The sequence below is a fragment of the Gymnodraco acuticeps genome, unplaced genomic scaffold (assembly GCF_902827175.1).
Source record: "Gymnodraco acuticeps unplaced genomic scaffold, fGymAcu1.1, whole genome shotgun sequence".
In the NCBI taxonomy this organism is placed as follows: domain Eukaryota; kingdom Metazoa; phylum Chordata; class Actinopteri; order Perciformes; family Bathydraconidae; genus Gymnodraco; species Gymnodraco acuticeps.
Genome location: NW_022991584.1, coordinates 1,670,501 through 1,695,619, shown reverse-complemented (window position 1 = coordinate 1,695,619; position 25,119 = coordinate 1,670,501). Strand labels below are relative to the sequence as shown.

The following is a 25,119-nucleotide window of genomic DNA, read 5'->3' as shown; positions in this document are numbered from 1 at the left end:
CAAGAAATTGTGATTTTCAAGAATGATACAGTGGTGGTATGAATTTGGCTTTCTGTCAAACACCTTGATACTGTAGCTCTCTTGTATAGTTGTTCTATGGGTTTAAGGTTTATGGCACAAGCAAACGACCCGTTTGTAAAACAGTATTCAATGTGGGATAGAATCATATGGAGGTATGACTTTGCAGCATTGACAGTTAAGAAGGGTCTAATTTGTTTAAAATGTAGCAAGTTGAATTTAATGGTATTGGCTACTTTCTTGTTATGTTTCTTAAAAGTCAAGTTCGAGTCCAATATGACTCCAAGATACTTGAAGCGGGAGACTCGCATTTTATGGGAACCCTTGACCCTCACCGTGTTATTTCCACAGTTCATGCGACTATTATTAGTGTCTCTGTTGTCCTTTTGACTCTTTGCATATGAACTTTAGTCACATGGTCTCAGATTTACCTGAGATTGTCACACTCTGTTCTGCGGGCCACCTGTCCCTGTCTGTTACACTGAGCTGTGATCCTAAATACATAGTTATATTTACATGAAAGGCTTATTTACACAGATCTATTTGCAAATAGTATAGAAATAGATATAATCACTGTTTCCTTTTTTAAATGTTATTAGAGTTTATAATCATTCCCTCAACAATTTGCATCCAAAATTGTTAATTACTGAAGTGGTTTTGTTTGGGTTTATGTTCTTCCTGAGCATGTCAGAACCACTACTAAAACTTTTGTTCATGAAAAAACACTCGACACGCAGACTTGTCCATTTATAGAAATCCTTTTTTCTGCTCTCTGTTTTGGAAACCAGCCTGATCAGGTTCATTGGACACAACTGCCAACCCTTCGACTGGTCACATTCAATTCCTTTATAGTTGCTTAAGGAAGTTAGCTCAATGTTCACCTTTTTAGGTTTCATAAAAAAAAATGTTGTTTCATTTTTTGACATTATTTCTCTAAAACAGGTTTGAATGTGGGATGTTTCTATGCTGTCGGCACCCTGCTGAACCGCATTATCATCGAGCATTACCCTGTAAGTCCCGCCTGCTGTGTCTGGTCTTCCCCCAAACTATTTTTACACTTCCCATAGTGTGATATGTCAGGATATGAAAAGCTGAATCATTTTGTATTGAAAGTACTCTTCACACATTGGCATCAACTATAACATTTAATTCCCAGAAATAAAGCAGCACAGCATGATTGCAAAAGTGTTACTCTTAAGTTTGAATATATAATTTCCTGTAGAGGTTGTTGTAATGTCCTTAATTACATTTCACTTTCATAAAGAGGAAGTAGGCTTTTCTCTATTTAAAGTATATCAACAGGCTGCTGTTATAAGATATTCATAGACTGGAAGGATGTTGCCTGCTGACCTGTTTTATTCAGTCAGTAAGAGATGTAGATGAAGGATTGAAGCGACACCAGATGAATGTAGAAAGAAACTCCAAGTCCCCTTAACTCCCTTGTAATGATGTCTGCCTCACTTTTCCTTTGGGATGTAAGGTCACTAATCTATGTCCTATCTTGCTTGACCTTGTAGGGAGAAGAGGTGAATGCTGGGAGAATTGGCCTCACCATTATCATTGCAGGGATGGTTGGCTCCCTGATTTGTGGCATTTGGTTGGACAAAACCAAAACCTACAAGTAAGGCGAAAAAAAAGAAAGTTAAATGACAGTTTGTTCCAAGTGCTAGGAATGAAATAGAACATTAGCCAGCCTTTTTTCTGTTCTGTTTATTGTCATTCCGCTTCTCATCTCGCTGTAGTTCTTGTTTAGTGTTTATGTGTTGCTCTGTGTCTATTTATCCAGGTGCTGCATGCTGCTCTCACAGTCATATTAATGACCCCATGGGCTTTTTGGCTGTGTAATGACAGCAGTGTCCTCCCTGTGGGGGGTTACAGTCGGCCCCCCGCTGTTTGAGAGATTTGTTTTGCATATGGGGGAAATGTTAGTGTGTTTGCGTCACACACACAGGCTCTCTTTCAGTCACAACTGTCTTCCCATGCCTTATCTCTCATACATATTTTGATTATAATTTAGTTGCCCATTCTTTGTTGCAGTTCATCTGTTAATTTGCACATTTTACTAATATAATATATATTTTGGGATCCTAAAACGCACCTCTTATTGAGTTGTTAAATATTTGATATTAATAAGATAGTCTTTTCTATCAAAGGCAGTTTTTTTTTATAAATGTATGTTGTTGTTTCTTTAATTAACCATTATATTTGTATATATTTGATTACATTTGACTGCAGTTTTGTTAATCTTTTCCTCACTGTGACCAATACGTCTTTGAAGGTTTATCTACTTATATTTTGGTGACAGTTGCACATTTATTCGTATTTCTTTCTATGCATGTGTCATAGTTCAACATTAAGTAGTAATAATCGCATGCATTTTTAAGATTCCCTATGGATCCTGGGGCACATGCACCAAAAACAAACAAAACAACCCATTCAAAACTGCTCCAAAGCTCTACTAGCGGTCAAAAACTCTTAACTTTGATGTTACATTACACTGCTTTTTAAAATCTGAATAATTGTTTTCATCCCTTGAGAAGCTACAATGGTCTACTACTACACCCACTTTAACGAGTTCACACAAACACATAAATAATGCAGCAGCACTACTAAAATGTATAATTATAATGATGATTATAGTGTTCAAGGTTGTTTATTTGTTTCTGTGTTTTTCCAGACAGACAACCCTTGCTGTGTACTTCATGTCTCTGGTGGGGATGATCGTCTTTGCTGCCACACTCAGTCTGGGACACCTCTGGGTGGTCTTCATCACTGCTGGAGCGCTCGGGTATTCTTTTGTTTTTGAGTACAGTTATGTTTTTGCTAAACACTTAATTGGTTAAGTCAAAGGTTAAAACAACTTGAAATTACATCAGTGGTTCTCAAAGTGGGGCATGCCAGGGGGGCGCGAGAGACCAGGAGGAAAAATGGTTATATAAAAAAAAAAAAAAAGATTAAAAAAAATAATAATAGTAATTTGATAAATTATTGATTCGAAAATAATATGATACAGTACAGTACTATTACGTCTGGGTCTCTGTGTTTCATTAAAGCTTGGCTCTGTGTGTGTGTGGAACGAGCCATTTTGTGTGCGTGAGAGAGAGCGCACCGGTACCGGAGATCGTTGTTGTTAGCTTCTGGTGCTAGCGAGCTACGCTAACGGATATAAGGAGTTTTTTCAACAACAACGTGGAGGAGAGTTCTCTCCTGTCAGACTGAGAGACTCAGTGAGTTAAAGGACTCTTTCAGTGTTATCTCAGTGGGTCTAAAACGTTTTGGTCACCATTAATGAAAACAATTATTTCCGAGGCACACATTTATATGATCATTATAGTTATAAAAAAATAAGAGAATAAATTAAAAACAGCTATGAAATACTATATGACAGTAAAACAAGAATAAAGTTTAAAAGGGTGATTTGTAAAATATCCATAAAGAAAAGGTAAATCTGTTTACAGTTCTGTTTAATATGGGTGTTGAGAGATGTATCCATAGATCTCTTCATTTTGCTCTCAAAGTGCACCAGATTGATGCTTTTAACTTCAATATTTAAGAATAAATCTTCCCGGACGAGCTTGCCCCCGGACCCCCCTATGTGAGGTCCACACACCACCTATAAAAATATCACTTGACCCCTGCTTACACCTATATGCCGTGAGCTGATTATCGAGCCTTCATTGTAACAGTCACACTGTGTATTTGCATGGGGAGTGTTGCAGTAAAACATTCCTCTGTTGCGACCGGTACATTAATGGGAAACCCTAAATGTTTGAGCACCCTCTATGAAACGTCAAGCTACCCCACAGCACCCCCAAAAGAAATCTCTGGCGCCGCCACTGAGCCTGACTATTTGTGTTGGGGGGGCCCGACTTTTTTTTGTCTGACAGAAAAAGTTTGAGAACCACTGCATTACATGTCACTTGTTAGACGCTTTTATCCAAAGCGACTTACATACTCAATACTGTGGGCAATCCCCACAGGAGCAATTTGGGGTGAAGTGTCTTGCCCAGGGACACAACGATATGCTGACTGCAGTGGGGTTTGAACCTGTGACCCCCTGACCCGAACACAAACGCACAACCCACTGCACCACACGCCTCCCATATATGAAAAAATAATTATATAAATCAAAATATCTGAACTTGTTCAACCCTCTTGCACAATTTGTGGCAACTACTATTTTCTGTTGACATTTGCAACAATAATTTACAGCCGTGTTTATTCAGAAGTCAACTTTGGATTGATAATGATTTGCAAATCCACCCACAGTAGGATCTAGGTTCAAATGTTCCTCTAACAGACACTGTACTCTAAATCAGGACATACTGTAGAGCAGAGGTGATCCTGTTTCTAGGAAAATGCAAACGTATTGATACAGGCTACAGTTGAGCTGAATGATCCTGAACAGTTAGATTATATTACTTTACTGCATCATGATAATTCCATTTGTGTTAAAACTGCATTATAGGGAGTCCTAGAACATGGTTAATATCCAAAACTAACAAAAATGGGACCAAAACATTTCAAACAATAGGCTACTAATAGAATCAGAATCAAGTTTATTGCAACACATACAAGGAATTTGCTTTGGTATCTGGTGGTGCGAACATAAACAATCTAAAAAAAGAAGTTGCAAAGTAGGTACAAATACTCAGGTGGTATTCAAGATGGTCTCATATTTTAAATATCACAGTAACAGTGTTTTAAAATAAAGCTTTTAGAGCCACCATGAATTATATCTTCACAATATATGTCTTGTTTTTGTAAATAATACCAGATATCGTAGCCAGCAGTACTTTTACATCCAGTTTTGACCTTTCTGTGTATGGTGTGAAAACATCACACCTCTTCAGCAGCACAGATTGACCCTCCAGCTTGGGCTCGCCCTCTCTGTGGAGGCACACGTACATCATATACATACCATACGTGCGCACATAGTGTACATGCCAGCCAGTGGACATGATTAATGTGACTCAGGCTGACTGGTCAAATAACTCAGAGAGCTTAATTCGTCAATGGAGATTACATTAGCTCAAGCTAGCTTTAAATTCCTGCTTGAATTCCTGGTATTCTATTGATTAAATTAACTTTTCTTTTACCTAGTGTGTACAACCATTGTCCCTAATATTTTAACCCATCTAAGAATTGAAAATGTACTACAGACTTGTATGTACTTTAAGCCTTTCCCTAAACATACTAGTTTCAATAGTTTCAATCTCATACTAGTTTCAATCTCAGGGGAAGAACAACATGGTTCTAGTACCTGTCACAACCTGTAAAACATCACCACGTCTAAGTAAAAAACAAGGGTGTTTGCATTTCTTAATAAAGAAGTAGAGGAAAAAACACCATGTGGAAGGTGTGTTTCTGCATTACCCATAAATACATTATCCAAGCTGTATAATTGGAATTAAGGTCAAATAAATGGCAGAATTATTCATATTTAAGCTACAATCAAATCAACTTGTGATTCTCTTTGTTAACTGTATGTATCTATGCTTCTCTCTGTGTGTGTGTGTGTGTGTATGTGTGTGTGTGTGTATGTGTGTGTGTGTGTGTGTGTGTGTGTGTGTGTGTGTGTGTGTGTGTGTGTGTGTGTGTGTGTGTGTGTGTGTGTGTGTGTGTGTGTGTGTGTGTGTGTGTGTGTGTGTGTGTGTGTGTGTGTGTGTGTGTGTGTGTGTGTGTGTGTGTGTGTCCAGGTTCTTCATGACAGGCTACCTGCCGCTGGGCTTTGAGTTTGCGGTCGAGCTGACGTACCCAGAGTCTGAAGGAACCTCATCCGGACTGCTCAACTGTTCAGCACAGGTACGATAAAACTTTATTGTCAGATCAAGTGTAACATTTTCTCGCATCACAGCAGCTCCTTTCACAACATCAGCAAGGTCAAATATTAAGGACAAGAAACAAGGAAACAGACATTTCATATAACATCACGATCACTGAAGATCACATTTGATCAGGGATTTAACTCTGTATTTAATTGAAGGAATGACTGGTGCACAAAAGAATGCTTCAGTCCAGGTGTGGTTTAGAATAGAATAAATAATAGATCAGCAAAGCCCAAAGAGATAGCGTGAGAACATCTGCTTATGTTGTTCCTAGTTGTACAAAAAGAAAGTGAGTAAGTTGCTTCTTTTCCATAAGTGAAAAATCAGATCCGCTCCTAAATGATATGATTTCTTCCTTGGCCCATGCTACACATGTCCCCCAGGTTTCATGAAAACTAGCCAGTATTTTTTCAGTATTCTGCTGACAAACAGAAAAACAAACCAAACTGAAAACAACATACCCTCTTGGAATTTTCTACTATCCTGATTTGACCTTGCATTCGAAAGTATGCAGAGGAGTTAGGTCTTTGCAGACCTTGGAACTGTTCTATCATATGTGCAGGGGCGGACTGGCCATTGGGAATACCGGGAGTTTTCCCGGTGGGCCGGTGCTGTGCGTGGGCCGGAGGGCCAAAAAGAAAATGTACCTAAAATGGTTTTTTTGCTTACCTAAATCCTACCGGCCCACATTTGTAAGTGTTCCGACCACACCCTGGAGGGGTGTTTGAGAGGCGTTTTGATAGGCTACCTATGTTCTATCTATCAGATAGTTTCACTTTCACAGATCAGGCCCGTAGCAGCTGTCACTGCGCAGTGAACGATCAGGAGTGAGTGACTGAGAGACCTAGCTGGCAGTTGCTTACAGTAGGATAAACAAGCTCCAAAACGTAAAGGCGTTTTTGTATAGTTTGTGTTTACAGTATACAGTATTGTAGCAAGCCCTGGGTTCAGAGGGAGGGGCTTGCATAGGGGAGGGGGCGGGGGGGTTGGCAGGGAAACGGGGTTCAGGGGGAGTGGCTGTACCCGTAGGATAGAAAAGGGGGAAGTGACGTCTGACTCAGAGGTTGCGCGGCTGTGGAGAAGAACGCGTTGCCCACATTCTGTTACTGAATTTAGGCTAGTTAGCTAGCAGGTTTATTGTTTTGGGTGCAGTCACTTTTGCCTCCACTTGCTGTTCAAATAAATGTTGAAAGAAAAAGTAAATCTGTTTATAGTTCTGTTTCATATGGGTGTTGAGAGATGTATCCATAGATTTAGTCCCTAATTTTGCTCTCAAAGTGCACCAGATTGATGCATTTAACTTCAACATTTAAAAAAAAAATCGTCCCGGGGGAGCATGCCCTAAAGGAGGTGAGGTCCACCACCTGCCCACACCCCCTGTTAAATTATCTCACCCACATTGTCTCATCCATGCGTCAAGTCAGGCAAATTGGGTCCAAATATTATAGCATCAATGATCTGTTAACATTAAAATGAATGAATGTAACTATTTTGCTCTAGGCAACTCAAGGGCTCAGGTAATGTGATTACTATATGAATAATGGTCCAAAATAACATAAAAGTTTTTTATTAAGTAACATACTTTCGTCGCCGGCCGGCCGATACATGCCCCGCATTAAGTGGGGCTGTCTGTCAATTCATCCCCGGGCCACTTTTTCCTCCCAGTCCGCCCCTGCATATGTGCAACAAACAACATGCTTGCAAATGTACTGTGAAAAACTTACAAAAATGTTGCTGTGTGCTAGTTTTGTTCTGGCTTCCTTGATTGTTTTTTTTTTGCCATTTGATATTGTTACAAACTCACTAGGGATGAGGAAAGCAACACACACCAGTATGTAATTGGCAGAGGTGTGGACTCGAGTCACATGACTTGGACTCGAGTCAGACTCGAGTCACACATTTTATGACTTGAGACTCGACTTGACAACATCACAAAATACTTGCGACTCGACTTGGACTTGAACACCAATGACTCGGGACTTGACTTGGACTTGAGCCTTCTGACTTGAGGTGACTTGCTACTTTAATTCAGAGGTCTCCAACACGCCGATCGCGAGCTACCGCTAGAAGAGCAGACTCCCGTCGGGGAAAGCAGAATCTTCAGCCGCTCCTACTCTTGCTGAGAATCCTTGCAGGCAGGGGCGGGTCTTTATTTAGCTGGGCCACCATGCGGCCAATCATATGCGAGGACACACTAGGATCATACCATTATGTGAAAGAAGGGTGGGGGCACAGCATGTGCAGAGCGACGGGGAGACGGGGAGCCGGATTTAAACGCAAGCGCGTCGGAAAAAGTCAAGAAATGAGCGAAAACCGAAAAAAGAAGCAGCATCTGGCTGCTTTTCAATGATATTGGAGAAAGCAAAGCTGAGTGCAGGATTTCTAAAATGAGAATAACCTTCAGAGCAGGGTAAACACTCAGGATTTATTGTCAGAGGTGGGAGAAGTTCAGACAATTAAAAAAAGTTACAATCAGGGTTCCCGCGGGGTCTTAACAAGTCTTAAAAAGTCTTACATTTGATAATCAGAATTGAAGGCCTTAAAAAGGTCTTAAATATGATTCAGAAGGTCTTCAAAATTATCGGATTTGAAAGGTACTTCTATGTTGCGATAGCGTCTAAATGTGTTTTGGGGGAAATGTCCGGGCTGCAAAGTAACCAGTACGGTAATAGCCTTTCAGTTCCCCCCAACAATTTGTATTGAATTAAATCAACATGGAACCAGTAATCACTAACTTTGTTTCCCCCGGCCCCTTGTTGGAGAACACCCAACTAGTAACCTAGCAACCAAGCTTCAGCTCATGTAGCCTATCTTCGAATCTACTTACAAATAAATATGGGGAAGTGTAAGTTCAACCGTATTTGGTTGGAAAACATCTAATTTAGTGCTTGGTTGAAACCAGTGGGGGAACGTGTTTGAAGCCCGCTGCATCTTTTGCAAAAGAAATTAGTGTTTGTTTTGCTAGTGGAGCGTTAGCTAGTGCAGCGTTAGCTAGTGCAGCGTTAGCTAGTGCAGCAGCAGCTAATGCAGCGTTAGCTAGTGCAGCAGCAGCTAATGCAGCAGCTCCCGCAACAACACCGGGGGACCTCCGGGCTAAGTTTGGGTCTACGTCAACCCTAAAAGCGGAGGTGCTGTAGACGCTAAATACCGTAGCTAAACACCAATCATACAACAGCAACGATGAAATAGTGTAGCCAAGGCAGCAGAGCTCTGAATATAGCTCTTGTCACTCTCTCTCAGAGACACACACACACACACACACACACACACACACACACACACACACACACACACACACACACACACACACACACACACACACACACACACACACTAGGGCTGCTCGATTATGGCAATAATCAAGATTATGTTGGTCAATAATTAATATCACGATTATTAAATATGATTATTCATTGACTTTGAAAACATCCATTTATTGAACTTTAAAACAGATAATAATTTGAACAGTATATTTTTAACTGTTGATTACCCTGAACGTATAATTCAACTGAAAAACCAATACAAAAATTTATTAAATAAATGATACATTACTAAAAAATTAATTTGATCAAATATGTTGTAGTGCTCTGTCACAACCTAGCAAAGCAAAATAATCGTTTTTTACGATTATGTTGTTTTCGTAATTGTGGCAGGCCAAAATCGTAATTGCGATTAAAATATGATTAATTGCACAGCCCTAACACACACTCAAGCACACACAGACGCACACACATACACACACTTTTTGTCTAACACGCTAACACAGTTCTGTACTGTTACGCTGTTGTGTTCAGTCACTGTTCTTATGTTGAACATGAATACATTTACTTTGTAAGTGATTATGGGACGTATTTCTTCTTTATATACATTTTCCTTCATACTTTATTGCCGTGAAATAGGTCTTAAATTCTATTCAAAGTGGTCTTAAAAAGGTGTTAAAAAGTCTTACATTTGAGTTGGCGAAACCTGCAGGAACCCTGTACAATAAAAAGTCCTGCATTCAAAATGTTACAAGTAAAAGTACAAAAGTATTAGCATCAAAATATACTTAAAGTACCACCTGCAGAGGGATCTAGATTCAGGTGTTCTTTTCCCCATAGAGACCGCCTCGCTGCACATTATCCCTTGCATAAAGATAGATTGTGGGTCCCTTATAACATGTTGTACACAGTAGAAATAAACATTCTGGTTACCTCAACATCAGGGATCTTATCCATTAAACTCCTTCTGAATCAAACCGTCACGGTAGCCTTACCTTACTGATCCCTCTTAAATTAGAAAAACACACGTTACTTTACCAGCAGAGAGAAAATGGATTATTAAATTATTAATGTGACTAATAAAGAGCAATTTGATTATTAAGTATTATTCTGTTGATCGATGTCATTACATTTGGTGAAAAACACATAATGACTTGTTTATGACTCGTTTTGTCAAAGTTTAGGACTTGACTTGACTTGAACTGGCCCATCCTGACTTGAGACTTGACTTGGACTTGCAAAACAATGACTTGAGACTTGACTCGGACTTGAGCGCAAAGACTTGAGACTTGACTCGGACTTGCAAAACAATGACTTGGTCCCACCTCTGGTAATTGGTAATAATTATAAGTAGTTTTATTACAGAACAGGGTATAACAAAATGGAAGGCGTGCAGCCTGAACAAACAAAAAGGCCAAAAGGGCACAGGTTGACAAATAACCTAACAAAAGGAGGACTCTAAAAAAGGAGTCTAATGGCATACAGAAGAAATAAATACTAATATAGGGAACGAAACAAAACCTCACTTTAAAAGTGGTACAACTAAATAAAGGAAGCTGTAAAAAACACAGCTGAAGGAGAGAAACTAAGCACCCTACGCTAAACACATATATCCACACTCAACACTGCCCGGCCACACGAGGACGAAAACGGCTAAACGCATAGGATTAACGCAATCGGAAAAAAGCTTCCGTCCACACGCAATAGTCATCCGGATAGTGTCTGTCCACACGAGACAGCTCCGTTTAGCTCCAACCGCTGGAGAAGCTGCAGTACATATGCAGGAGCCTGTACGTGGTGCTGTAACTTCCTCCACAAAAGCAGCGAAGAAGCATGGTTGTCATGGTTGCCCTTCTGTTTATTCTCCGCGGTGGGGGCCGAGGGAACCGGGCAGAGTTTTTCGCCAGTCAACGTGTATTACAGTTTAAATCTTCCGACAAAATTATAAAAGTGCCGGTCAAAGGACTTCTTTGTTATTTATTGAGCTTTAAAACAAATGAATAACGAATCTATATAATATAATAATATAAATACACGGAGCCTCTCTTTTTCCTCCCTCTCTTTGGACAGCGCCAGTGTATGTTTCATGCAGCTGCTGGTCCAGTAATGAGTGACCCGGCCGACAGTAAAAATAAACATATTTATAACTAGTTTAGGTAGTTTGAGAGGTGTCTCTTTCCTGTCAGATTAGACTTCACTCGAGTTTATGTCCATATCGAGAGAAATAAATAATCTGAATTCAGTGAGCAGCAGAGGTGGGGAGAGGCAGGGCTATTGCCTCATCATGATCAGAAAATGATCGTATAGGGCGTACACAAAGAGCCGTTGGACCCCCCAGAGCGTTGCGTATGCCGTTCTATCCACCTTGGGACCCGTTATCGTTTCCGCAGTCGTTTAGTGCCGTATTCGGTCGTCCTCGTGTGGCCGAACGGTCTATATGACACTAAACAGTAACGCAAACGACCGTTTTCGTCCTCGTGTGTCCGGGGCATAAGCACATCTCTCGACACTCGTCACTAAGCACATAAGTTGTCACTCGACACTGAACACATATATCGTCACTCGACACTAAGCACTGTTTAGAGTTTTGGTGGTCCTGATAATTTATTCCGGTAAATTATTCTGACCTACTAATTGACCTTTCCGAAGTTATTGAGTCTATGTAAGTTTGCTGCTTGGCTCAGATCCACCAACGTCAGCAAGATCTCACCTCTTCCTAACCCCTCCGAAGAACCAGGTTCAATTAACTGCTGTTTCAATTCAGACAACTCTTTTTTAATCTGTTTAAGCGATCCCGAAGGATTTTGATATCAGTAAATGGAGTGTGCTCCTACCTAAGTGTGTGTGGCAGGGTGCAATCTTACCTTTGACGCAGGAGAGGAGGGCACAGGTGTCTTTTAAATTATCCCAGTCCAAAAGGTGGGATCAGTTTATTTGAAGAAAAATAGGTCCAAACTAATACAGGGTTTTTACCTTCTCTCTTTACAACATTATAATCATACTAAAAACCTGGTGTTGTGATCATGTTCAAATGAAACTTTAATTCACAGTCTTACATTTATTACCAAAATGTTTTAATTTCAACTGCCCATTTCAGTTGTGACATTTTAAAATTCTCCCGATAGAATTTAGAGGTATTTCCTCGTAAAAACACCGGTGACAATAAAAAGCGCATTCAACTTTTTCATTTCACCAACTCAATTCACATCAGTTTCATACCGTTTTTTCCGACACAGACGGCGGATTAACCTGTCAAAAACACATTCCCATCCGCCAAGAGTTCGAAGGAAGGTCCTTACAGGTCGCGGTTATAATATTCACAAACACATCTTCCGACACAGACGGCGGATTAACCTGTCAAAAACACATTCCCATCCGCCAAGAGTTCGAAGGAAGGTCCTTACAGGTTGCGGGTTATAATATTCAAACACTTTTTTCATCAAATCATTCTACTCAGCCAACAACCAAGAAATTCGAGAGATATTTACCAAGTGTGAGAGAACCAATACCGAGAGCTAGTTACCCAGCTCTGAAGCACACAGCCTACCCGGAGAGAGTCTACCAGGGGTCTCCCCCCCTCTCTCGCGCTCTCTCAAAAAACCAGTCTCTTTATGCTAAAAAAAAACTGGATCCTAACCCAAAAAACAAACTCCTCCTCTATACCTAATTTGTGAAGAACTGCACATGTCCTATAATGTACAAGGCTGAACATGCCTCAACATGTTCCACAGCTGTTATGGGATAAGACACCCTTTCATATGAGGTAAAAAGGACATGAACTCTCTTTGGCCTCTAATGTTTCTCCCCTTAGTGTGAAGCCCCCCCCTCTCTCTGTGGACTGCTGCCAGAGGAGAGGAAGAAAACTCCACCTAAACAAACCACTTTGTTTTGTTTATACTGTAACTATAGAAAACCTAAAATATGAAGCATTTTCATTGTGGGTTATACAAGAATATAATTGATTATATTTGATTATAACTAACTTTCGTTTTTAAGTATTAAACATATTATGAAAAACTCTCAACACCCTCTTTTCAAAACGCAAAGTTCTCAAATAGCAACAGAAAAAATTGTAAGCATAGATACATATTCAAAAACCGTCAAGAAGCATTCTCATTATGGGTTTATACAAGAATATGATTGATCATGTATGATTTATAATTAACTTTCGTTTTTTAAGTATTCACTTCATACCATGATCTCAATTAACTTTCGTTTTAAGTATTCACCTCATATGAAGATCTCAACAGCACATAAGTTGTCACTCGACACTGAACACATATATCGTCACTCGACACTAAGCACATAAATTGTCACTCGACACTGAACACATATATCGTCACTCGACACTAAGCACATATGTTGACACCCGTCACTAAACACATATGTCACACCAAACACAGTCTGTAGTTTCCATGACACAAGAGCAAAAGGTATGAGGCGTCTGATCGCAGCAGAGCCTCCTGAGTCATAATTGTTCCGAGGCTTTGTAGTCCTCTCCAGCAGGTGTGCGCTGGGCTTGCACAGGGATTGGAGAACGTTCAGCTCAATTACATAATCACACACACAGCTGCAGACAATCCCAGACAGGTTACCAAGCAGGCAGAAACAGCAGCCGTAACAGATATCAATACCACTAGACCTTTGTTTACCACTAAGCATTTGTTCAGCATCTGTTATGGTTGTGAGGGTGCTTGTGTGCATGTTAGCACCCATGTTATTTCTTACTCCTGCATGTTTTGCACGCCCAGGTGTTCGGCATTATCTTCACCATCAGCCAGGGGAAGATCATCGACAGATTCGGCACTCTGGCAGGAAACATCTTCCTCTGTGTTTTTCTTCTAATCGGCACAGTAATGACGGGTAAGACCTTTCTGACTGTGAAACATATGCTGTGTGGAGTCAAAGCAAAGTACATATTTTACGTCACGCACAGCAATGCTAGGAATGTATTTGTTTGTTACTGTTTTTGTTGAATCCTAAGAATGTAAATTATGGTTACTGGGTTTTTTGGAAGATCTGTTTAAGGGTTAAAAGTTAATATCCACATACAGTAGAACAGAAAAGCAAATGTGTTTTTATTATTGCTTATACTTACAACAAAATATTACTTGCAAGAATGTTAGTTGAAGCTCCTCCTGGTGTATAGTACCTTTTCCTTTACTTAAAACGAGTTACATAAAACAGAGGGTAAATACTTCGGCAGAGCGAGTGTGTTACCACTGGTATTTTGTTTTTCGCTCAGTCCTATACTCAAAGTATATGTTTTTAATTAAGTAAAGCCCAGAGCAGATACTAAAGTCAGAGGATGGAACCGTAAACATGTTGTTCATTGACTAAGTAATGGAAAACTCTTACTCTGAAGGTCATTAACATACTGTGTGAAACGCTGCACATGCACACTGAAATACATACAAACGGTTGCAGCTTATTTTCAGGTGTTAAATGTGAGACTTCATGCTTCAGTGAAAACAAAGCCATTTTTTTGAAGGGCTAATTGAGGACCAATGTATAACTTTTGCTCAATGCGAAGGCTACTGAAGCCCTTAAAATGTTGGACACTAGAAAAATACTGCAAGACTATTTAATGAGACCTTTCTGCTATCAAAGGTCATCCGAGTTACTCATTGTAATTTTCCCAGCATTTCAGACATGAGTAGACTTCATGTTGTGTCATCAGCTCATCACACAAGAAAAGGAACATATTTATGAACTGAAATCCCATTTTGTGATGTACTGTAGAGTAGACTCTTAAACGAAGCGACATTTAATGTTATTAAGAGCTTTATAGCTGACTATGGTTCACAATTTGGGAAACATTCTCCTTAAGTAAAAATTCAGGATGATGATTATGTTGCAACCTTTGCCATCGTTTTGCAATGCAAAGTGTGAGGCTAAGTTAGGATGCATGACTTAGAGTTAGTCATACTGCATTTTTATTCTTGCAAAATATAAACCTGAAAAGAGCCAGTAAAACATTTATGTGCACAAGAGCCCCCTACGGGATGCTTACTTGTATTACATCATGTCCTTCAACTACACTTGTTGTGCTATAATCAGGGGTGCACATAACTTTTTTGCCCTGGTTCTCAAAGGAGCACCTGGAGATGTTGCTTGGTGCTCATCCTTAAAATGAAATAAACCGTAACTTTTTAGGGGGGCTGGACTTTATTTGCCAGACACACGGCACTAAACACACATGCAGAGGTGAACACAACACAACATTAGCACGACCAGTAATCCTACAAGCTGTCATCACTACCCTCCTGACTGTCAGACATGGTAGCTGATGATGTAGGCCTACTTCTTTCTCTCTGGTTGAGTCTGCGATTAGCTGCTTGCATCCACAAGTCAACAGCTGGTTTTGGGTCGAAAGTCTCTGTTGTCATCTTAGACAAGTGGATGTAATCAAATACGTATGTGAACATAACCAATAACCTACCATAGCCAATAACAAATGAATGTAACTTGTTTTATTTGTGTTGTTCATTCATATCTTATTTTACCTTAACATTTATTTATTTATGCATTTTTTTTTATCTCCAGTTTTAAATGATATTTTTGGTTACTGGCCATAGTATACATTGGAATGATTTCAAACCTGTTTATCCCAATAATTATAAAGGAGTGCCTTGGAAATATGTGTTTACATAAATTGTGACCAAACCGTTTGAATTTAGACTAAAGTGAACTATCTAAACACTCAGAGTACTTTACCTCACTGAGCTGTAGTTAACGCATAGCCGCGGGAAGTAGGGGTACTGCAGCACCCCCTGTTGGCGAGTGGTGTACATTTAAAAATCTGAGTGACCACCTAAATAAAAATGATTAAACTACATAAAATAGTTATGATTTTACTTTAAATAAAATTAGCTGTATACAGTAGCATATAATAGTCATAGTATATATTTGTATGCATCAGGTGGCTTGAATTTATTTTCCAAATAAATAAAATCCGAGTCATCTAGGTCATAGGTCGTGGGAGAGTGACGTAATTGACGCGACACACACACTGCAGAGTGACAACTTTATAGAATGGCGCAAAAAAGGATTTTGGATTTTTTTTCTCCAACAAACAACCCAATAAAAAGAGTGGACCACCAGCTACTCCTCAGCCCACCACCTCTACAACTAGAGTAATATGACACAGAAAAGACTGACACTGACTTTAATGCATGTCCATAGTAACATTTTGGACAATGTGGATGTATCTGCTCTAATGAGGGTCTTCATTAGTGCCACCCCAGGCTACATTTGGAGTTTTGTGAAGCCCCAACACAAGGTAAGACGATGTTCCCTTTAATGCTGCTGCCGCTGTGCAGTGTTTTGCCTTGTCAATCAGTTAAAATTGAATTTATAGTTTTATTAATATTGTAAATAATATTTTCTGACTATTTGTAATGTTATGTAGGTTTGTAAGACCCATAGTTAGCATGTGGGCATGTGCAGCTGTTGCTAAGGTCTATAATGGTTTATTAAAGTTAAGGCGAGACACCCCAGGTGAATAGGGTAATTTCTCCAGTTAATTACCTACAATAAGGCAATTATTTCTTATATTACAAGTTTTCTGAATATGCAAATGATCCATTATCTCATTACATTTGCGCATATTTTAACACATTTCAGGAACCGAAATCTGAACTTTGGATAAAGCCAGGTTCAAAATGCTCGTTTCATTTTGTAGTCATATTAGCATCTAAGGCTTTTACAGAAGGGATTTTGGATATCTCTTTTTATCACTCCATAAATCAGAAAATACTGTCAACAGCCCTAAAATATCAATTTTCGCCATGTTTCTAGGTATAACAAATTATATAATTCAGGCTATGAATGATCTATGAACAAACCCTTCTGTAAAAGCCTTCATAATATTGATAGGAATATAACTGGAAGGTTTGGTGTATGTACGTGCAACTGAAGTGGACATTTCGAACTCAGAGTAGGAGAAAAAACTCATTTTGAGAAAAGGACCTTTAAAGATTGCAGTGAGGCGCTAGCTAAACCCTCCTGTTCTTTGGATGACAGCTTGCGCATCGACGCACTCCGTGAAGGTATTTCATGTTCGGGGTCATTTGTGTTTTGTATAACCTTGCTTCGTGCAAGTGACAATTGTTGTTGTCTTCTCTGTGAACGTTTTTTTCGCCGTTCCTTTGCCATTTTGAGATTTAAATTTCTAGCGGAAAGCTAACCAGGAAGTGTTTTAGCACATCACGTGACGCATCTGAACGAATCACGTTGTCAGAAGTTGACACGAGCCAATGAGATTTCGTTTCTTGGTTTAAGACCCCTTTGTACTTTCACGATTGGTTGCTGATAAATGACCATATTTGGATCCGATGAGATTGTGCAGGAGAGACGGAGCTTTCCAGCGATGACATGGTGCAAACAGCGGTCGCGGTACTTTATGTTACGTTAGAATGCTAACTTTTGGTGAATTTAGGAGAAATATACAGACGCAAATAGACCAACTATAGTAAAATGAACACTTAAATGTGTATTTTGTACGTTTTACTTCCAAAAGCCTTAAAGAAAACATGTTATGGAATCAAAATAGTACAACATCTCAAAATTGACCAGTGCATGAAAAACGATGTTTTTTGCCTGCCGTGTCTCGGCTTTAACAAACAATGTATGCGGCTCGTATCGCTGACAGCTGGGCCCGGCAGCGTCTATCGTTATTCCAACCCAGTTTAGATTTTGCTTCCGCATTACGCAAGAACGTAGCTCTACGCGATAGCGTCATAGCCTTCTTCTTCGGCTGTTATAGCAATCTGGCGTTACATCTCTATGGGCGGCAAATATGATCTGACAAATATGATCTGACAAGCGAAATACCGTCCTTTTAAACGCCCATAATTATAATTATAATTATAATAATAAAATAGTGCTTCTTTGTCAATATGACTGACGACCACACTTATGCAGTGCTGAGGTAATGTTAATTCATCATTTAATATTAATTCCTGATGGATATAAGAGGGATACATTAGCAAACATCTGTATATATAGCCTATATAATGTTTCGTTGTTTTGTTTGTCATGTAACATATTAACGTTTTGACCTTCTGTTTAGGATGTAAAGGTATCTATTTAATATTTTATTTAATGTCTATTTTGTTATAATACAACATTTGACATTAATAACATATAAACGTTTGTAAAATATAAAAATGAAATGTTGGGACATTTATAAAAATGTATTCCTTTACATAAAAGTGCTTTCCAGAGGTGTAAGAAGTGATAAGATCTTGTACTGTACTTGAGTAAAGGTACAAGTACCAGAGTGTAGAAATACTCAATACTTTTATTATATTGTGTTGTTTATATATATGTATGTGTGTGTGTGTACAAATGAATTAATATAAAGTGTATGTGAGTGTGTGTATAAATGAATGAATACATCTGTGTGTATACATGTGTGAGTACATATAAGTGTGTGTTTATATGTTTATAAATGAATAAATGTGTGTATATATATATATATAAAACAGTATCATTAAATAATGCTGTGTGTGTATAAATAAATGAATGAATACATCTGTGTATATTTATGAATAAATACATGTGTGAGTACATATAAGTGTGTGTGTATATGAATAAATGTATATATAAAATAGTATCATTAAATATATATATATATATATATATATAAAATAATGCTGTCAAATAAATGAAGTGCACAGTAATAGTCAAGGTTATATTCAATATTCTGCTGATAAGATAAGATATTTAAAACGTCTTTTGTTTGTCCTGAAAACGACATTTGAGAATACACACAGGCTATTTATAGATGATAAAACACCAGTAATACAATCTCAGGAATCTTCGATATGGCTTTGATTACAGGATCGTTTACTTTCAGTCAACAAACAAACAGGATCGTTTACTTTCAGTCAACAAATCCTTTGGAAAGACAAAAAACAACTATTCATCCTGCTTTACCGCGACCGCTATAACAGCCGAAGAATAACAGCCGAAGAAGAAGGCTATCGCGTAGAGCTACGTTCTTGCGTAATGCGGAAGCAAAATCTAAACTGGGTTGGAATAACGATAGACGCGGCCCGGCACCGCCTTTTTTTTTTTTTTTAAAGCGGCTCCCTCCTCACTTTTGGCAGCATCCCCTGAGCAAAATGACTTCCCGCGGCTATGAGTTAACGTATCAGCCTCTCAGTCTGACTGGATAGGACTCTCCCTCCACATTATTGTAGAAACATCTTCTTCTTATATCCGTTAGAGCAGCTAGCACCAGATTCTAATAACAACAGCGCTGGTACCGGTGCACCCTCCCTCTCTCCCTCGCATTTTGGCTGTGAGCTGCGGGCGCCAGATAAGCCAACATCCCCCATTTTCATCACTTACAGCGCCCATCGTACATGCAGGGGCGGATCTACCGGGGTGGCATGGGGTGGCAACTGCCACCCTAAACAATAGCCTTGCCACCCCAGCTGCCACCCCAGTTGGCATCTTTGTTTTGAAAGAAAAGTTGTGGCTCATCGGACATTTATGAGAGAAAATTTCTAATGTCCGAGTGCAAGTGAATGCAGCACAAGACGCGAGTCTTGTAACCCCTCCCCCGGCCCTGGCGCTAGACTGGAAATATGATTGATGGCGAATTCAGTTGAACGGTGGACGGCGCAAAACGAGAAGCATTTCGGACCCAAGTAGACGGAAGGAATGAGGTAGTTGCGATCTACAATTACAGAGAAGAGAATGTCAAGTTTGGCTGTACTCAGCATTGAATCAAAACGCACTAAAGCTTTGGATCTTAATACGTTTGTGAGGCGTTTTGCTGAACAAAATGGTAATCGCCGCATTCAGCTGTAATAGGCATGTCAACTTGATGCTCTGCTCACGGATGACTCGATGAGCATAACAAACTGTTAAGATGATGACCTTGTATGCGTGTATATATTGTTTTTCTTTGTGGGGATCTGCCCCCAAAAAACAGTTTTAAGTCCTGAGGAAGTAAAATCAGACGGTGTGTAAAACTACACTGCCCAGCCAACAGAAAGTAACCACTTTGATTTAACTAGGCCAGTAGGTAAGGACCTTCCACTGGATCATAACTGCAGCGATGTTTTAGCTGAATACACGTTTTCTAACCCTAACTGAGGCAGTTAGTCACTTCTTTAATGTTTGTTCTTTCTGATGTAAAGTCAAGGTTGTAACTGTATATCAATAATGATATAATTACTTGTTTTTCAAATTTGAAGGAGGGTGAGCAAGCATCTTGATGAACATTCATCATTAACTCCTCCAAAAAATATAGTTTATTCAATAATAAATGAATATGTGAATCATAACAGTGATTGACAGCTGATAGGAATAATATGATTGTTAATAGTATCATATTCATTCAGACAAACATCGATGAGACAGTTAATTAATGTACTTATTGCAGCAGTGCATAGATTTGGTTCCCCTGCTGGTCTAAGATTGAAACAAACTCGTTCAGTTAAAATTCATTAAATTACGTCTGCCACCTTACATATGTAAGGCTTTACTGATGTGCTACAATAATATCACCTAATGTCATTGAGTTAAAATATTAATATTGTGGCTTTCCAAGTTAACATTGATTGTAGGGGTGTAACGGTTCACAAACATTTCGGTTTGGTTCGTACCTCGGTTTTTAGGTCACGTTTTCGGTACAGCAGAACAAATTCTCACAACATTAAACATTTTTTTTTTTTTTTTAAATTATTATTAAACTGAATATTCACTCAAATAAATACAAAATATAATAAAATAAACATTAAGGTGCAGCATGTCGATGAACTGAAATGATCTGTATTTGAACTGTACTGTACCTAAGCAGCCAGGTTGACATTAGGACTTGCTTTTCATTGTATTTTCATGTTGTTTAAAGAAAGATGAACTTGTCCACATTGCTGCTGAAAGGGCAGATCTGCTGGCACCAACAATGTCTCCTGCTGTGGAGAACACCCTCTCTAGGGACAGAGGTAGCAGACACAGCCAGGTAGCGCTTTGCTAACATGGCAACATAAGGATATTTGGCGTTTGTAATAGCGTTGGCTCGGTCTGAACTCTCTGCGAGTGGTGGAGGCTTACATGCTAGCGGGAGTTGGGTTTGCACTTCAGTCTTTTTTCTTTTGGTACCGGTGATATTCACGTTCGGGTGATGCCTTTTCAAATGAGTGTGCAAGTTTGATGTATTGCCAGCCGCGTAACCAATGTTAATTGAACAATGCCGACAAACAGCTTTGGTTCGGTCCAGCTGTCTTTGTCCGTCACCCTTGTTCGTAACTGCGAAACCAAAATGTTCCCAAACCGGAGACTTCAATGATGCTGGAGGATTTTTGAGCTCAACTTTATCTGCGTTCACCATTTCGATAGTTCCTCAAATTACTGACTACATTTGAACGCATCCCTGTGACCAGCTCTCATAGTATGCCTCTCGTCCAATGAAATGACTTGGTCGCTCTATGATATATACCTAAGATTACTTCCAGAAAGTTGTTCATGTTCTCAATTTTTTACATTTAATGTTATATTCGTTCGGTACCCTTCGGTTCACACGTGTACCGAACCGAAGGGCCCGTACCGAATAATGTCAGTACGTGTACCGTTACACTGCGATTTAAATCGGCATATACTTCTGCCAGGGGATGCCACCCCTCAAAATCTCCTGCCACCCTCTTGCCACCCCATGAATATTTGTCTAGATCCGCCCCTGCGTACAGGGCAAATGAAACGTGTAACCGGGGTGAAAAGGGTGTTACATTTACTTAATTATGAATATTGTTACATCAAGGCCGAAAATTAGGATGAGCCCCAACGGTCAAAATGTTTTTTTCCCTCCCAGATCTGCCAGCGCAGCACCTCCCCAGGTATGGCGCCTTAGGCGAACATCTAGCCAGCGCTACGGGCCGGCCCTGAGTTCATATCATGGTTCATATGCAACTCGCAAATATCTTTCTCTCTCTCTCTCTTCTCTCTCTCTCATCTATCCTCTATTTTCTCTTTTCCCTTCTTAGGCCGCAAGGTGAACCTCGAAAAGTCCTTTAGAAAAGAAATCCCGCTCCACAGAAGTGGAACTACATAATCTTTAGTTCATAAAAAAGAACGAGTCATGCTTATCCACCAAAAAAAAGTTCGTCGCTAAAATACCTGTCAATTCTTCTATGCACGTAATTATTGGCTGAACTAGTCCCTTCAAAGCGTAATAATATCTTGGTCAAAAGTAGTGCCACGGTTCGTCACGTGATCATGCTACACCAATTGGGTAGCTGCATATTGTCAACAGAAGTGAAAGATGACCGCCTACATGGTTACGCTAAACCAGACCAAATGGATTCTAAACAGTGCTGTATGCTTGTTTTATGTCATGTTTTGTCATATGTCTTAATACATCACTAAGTCCGAGGTATTTGCGTTATATACGCGGTATTTGTGAGAGGTTTTACTATCTGGGAACAGTTGACCATCGAATCAACATTGGCTAGCAGCGTTTATCAGCCAACTCCAGCTACAACAACATTCCTGGACTACCATGTTCGCATCGCTAGGTTCATTGGCTGAGCTTGTGGATTATTCCATTAGACTGAGGACTTGTTGTCTGTCTGTCTGTTGTTATTGTTACCCTGTACACGTTAAATGCACTCTTAAAATAAACATGACTTCATTTCATACATAGCTGCGTCCAAGAAGAAGGTTAACTTGTTACGTTAAGTAATTTAGATCAATAAAATGCAGTACTTATACCAATGACCATTGATTCATTTATTTACTCATTCATCATATAATAATTTGATGAATTACATTATTATTATTATTATTATAGATATATATAGATTATTATTATAGATATATATAATATATTATATTTAGGGCCGGGACTTTAACGCGTTAATTAAGATTAATTAATTACACAAAAATGAACGCGTTAAAAAAATTAACGCATTTTAATCGCATTTATTTTTGCACCGCGGAACGTTTCTCACTGGATGAGTTTCAGGCGTACCGATTATACTGGAGCACCAACTAACGTTCATGACTTCAGACAACAACAAACCACAGTGAACAACAGTGGGAAATGTTGTTTTAAAAAACGGACGGATGGAAGCGTCGATAAGAGCACGGTTGTGTGCAAATTATGCAAAAAGAAATTCGCATATCACCGCAGCACATCAAGCCTCAAGTATCACCTCAATGCAAAACATATAGCAGCTAGCGTGGACGTTAGCCTCTTTTATCGCGTTCACACCAAAAAGAGCCGGTACTAAAATGTGTTCATGAGAACCTTTTTACCCCCACGAAAGTCCCTGCTAGAGAGCAGGGACTTTCGTACGGCTCTTGTGAGAAAAGAGCTATATTTCTGATTGGCTGGGCGGATTGCAAACCACGCCCCGTAAAACTCCCAAAAAGTTTTGTGAAGCTGCCATTTTATTATCCTCGTATTAGCATTAGCATTAGCCCAGCGCAGAAACGCAGAGAGACTAACTTATGGCAACACAAAATAAAACATGGGAGCGGTGGAGATGAGGAGGTGTCGGCGTTCTGGCAATTTACTCGGAAGGCTTCAGTAGAAGCTGCTGGGAGTCCCAGCAGCTTCTACTGAAGCCAGTCCCCAACTCCGGGGACTTCCGGCCGGGGACTTTGGGTGGTTTGCGGCCTGCCAGTAAACTAGGGTGGCCATACGTCCGGTTTTAGGTCGGACAGTCCGGTTTTCAATGTCTGTGTCCGTCTGCCGGCGCAGCCTTGAGCCGGACGCTCATTTGTCCTCCTTTTGAGGTCATCCCTATTTTATACTTTTAAGGTATTAAAAAAAATAGACAATTATACAAAGAAATACAAATAATAAGTTATGTGTAAGTATATACCCCCGTAAGACTTGTGGTCTTACAAATTATTGGCTGAATGCGATGTCAAATACATATCTTGTATTTCATTGGTTCATAAACGTAAACAATTAGCATGTGCTTCTTGACGTCACGTTCACGGCAGGGCACTGTGGCACAGAGTGACGTTAGCGCTAGCCGACTAGCTCATGAGCCAACTCCACCTAGTTAGCGGTAGGGTTACACCGCAGAAATGCCGAAACGAAAGACTTCATTTAATCCTGAATGGTCGAAAGAACATGGATTCCTCACAAAAAGCCGAAAGGACGACTTCCATGCACGTTGTGTCGTTGCGATGTGGACGTAAGCAGCAAAGGAAAAGGTGCTGTCGACAGACATGCTAACACAGATAAGCACAAAAGCAACGATCAAAGCGCTGTGCCTCTTCACTTTGATCGTTTTTCCGTGAAGCTTCATCGCCTCAAGATGACAACATCTCTGCTGCAGAACTTTGTAAAGTGTATCATGCCGTCAAGCATCACCAGTCAGTCATACAGGAGTGTAGACTGTGGAATAAAAGTTGATCGCACAATCTACAACGACTCATCAATAGCAAAAGGGATGACCTGTGGAAAAACAAAGGCCAAAGCTTTGTGCGAAAATGTCCTAGCACCCTACTCTGTCCAGACGCATGTGGATTATATAAAAGAAAATGAACTGCATTATTCAGTGGCAAGTGATGCATCAAACAAAGGTACGATCAAGTGTTTCCCCATTGTACTGAGATATTTTCACTTTGAGGAGGGCGTGAAACATGCACTGTTGGATTTTTACAGTGATAGCAACGAAAAGTCAGAAGCTATAACAAATCAGCTGCTATCTAAACTGGAGATGTCTGGACTAGATGTGAAAAAAATGTCAGCATATGCAGCAGGCAACGCCAGCGTTAACTATGGAAAACACAACAGTGTTTATCAGAAACTGAAACTGGCTCAAAAAGACGTGCTCGCTGCAAACTGTTTAGCCCATATTCTGCACAATGCAACAAGATATGCAGCAAGCAACTTGGATATTGACATTGAAAATGTTGTGCTTAAGGTGTATAGCCATTTTAGCATCTCAGCTAGCAGAACGGCGCAGTTGAAGGAATTCTGCGAGTTTGTGGAAGTGGAGGAATGCAATCTGCTGCGGCACGTTGTCACGAGATGGTTG

The 25,119-nt window shown here is 39.7% G+C and overlaps 1 protein-coding gene across 3 annotated transcripts in view; it reads left to right on the top strand.

The window, feature by feature from the left end:
* Positions 1 to 25,119, top strand: part of LOC117533775 (feline leukemia virus subgroup C receptor-related protein 2-like) — a 44,096-nt gene that overhangs the window by 9,774 nt on the left and 9,203 nt on the right. For all 3 annotated transcript variants that reach the window (XR_004567113.1, XM_034197705.1, XM_034197704.1), the window contains exons 4-8: positions 961 to 1,028; positions 1,536 to 1,639; positions 2,696 to 2,806; positions 5,718 to 5,823; positions 13,858 to 13,969. Coding sequence is in view for 2 of the 3 variants with exons in the window: in XM_034197705.1 (XP_034053596.1) it covers positions 961 to 1,028; positions 1,536 to 1,639; positions 2,696 to 2,806; positions 5,718 to 5,823; positions 13,858 to 13,969 (501 nt within the window). In the remaining variant the exon portion in view is untranslated. The remainder of the gene's footprint in view (positions 1 to 960; positions 1,029 to 1,535; positions 1,640 to 2,695; positions 2,807 to 5,717; positions 5,824 to 13,857; positions 13,970 to 25,119) is intronic.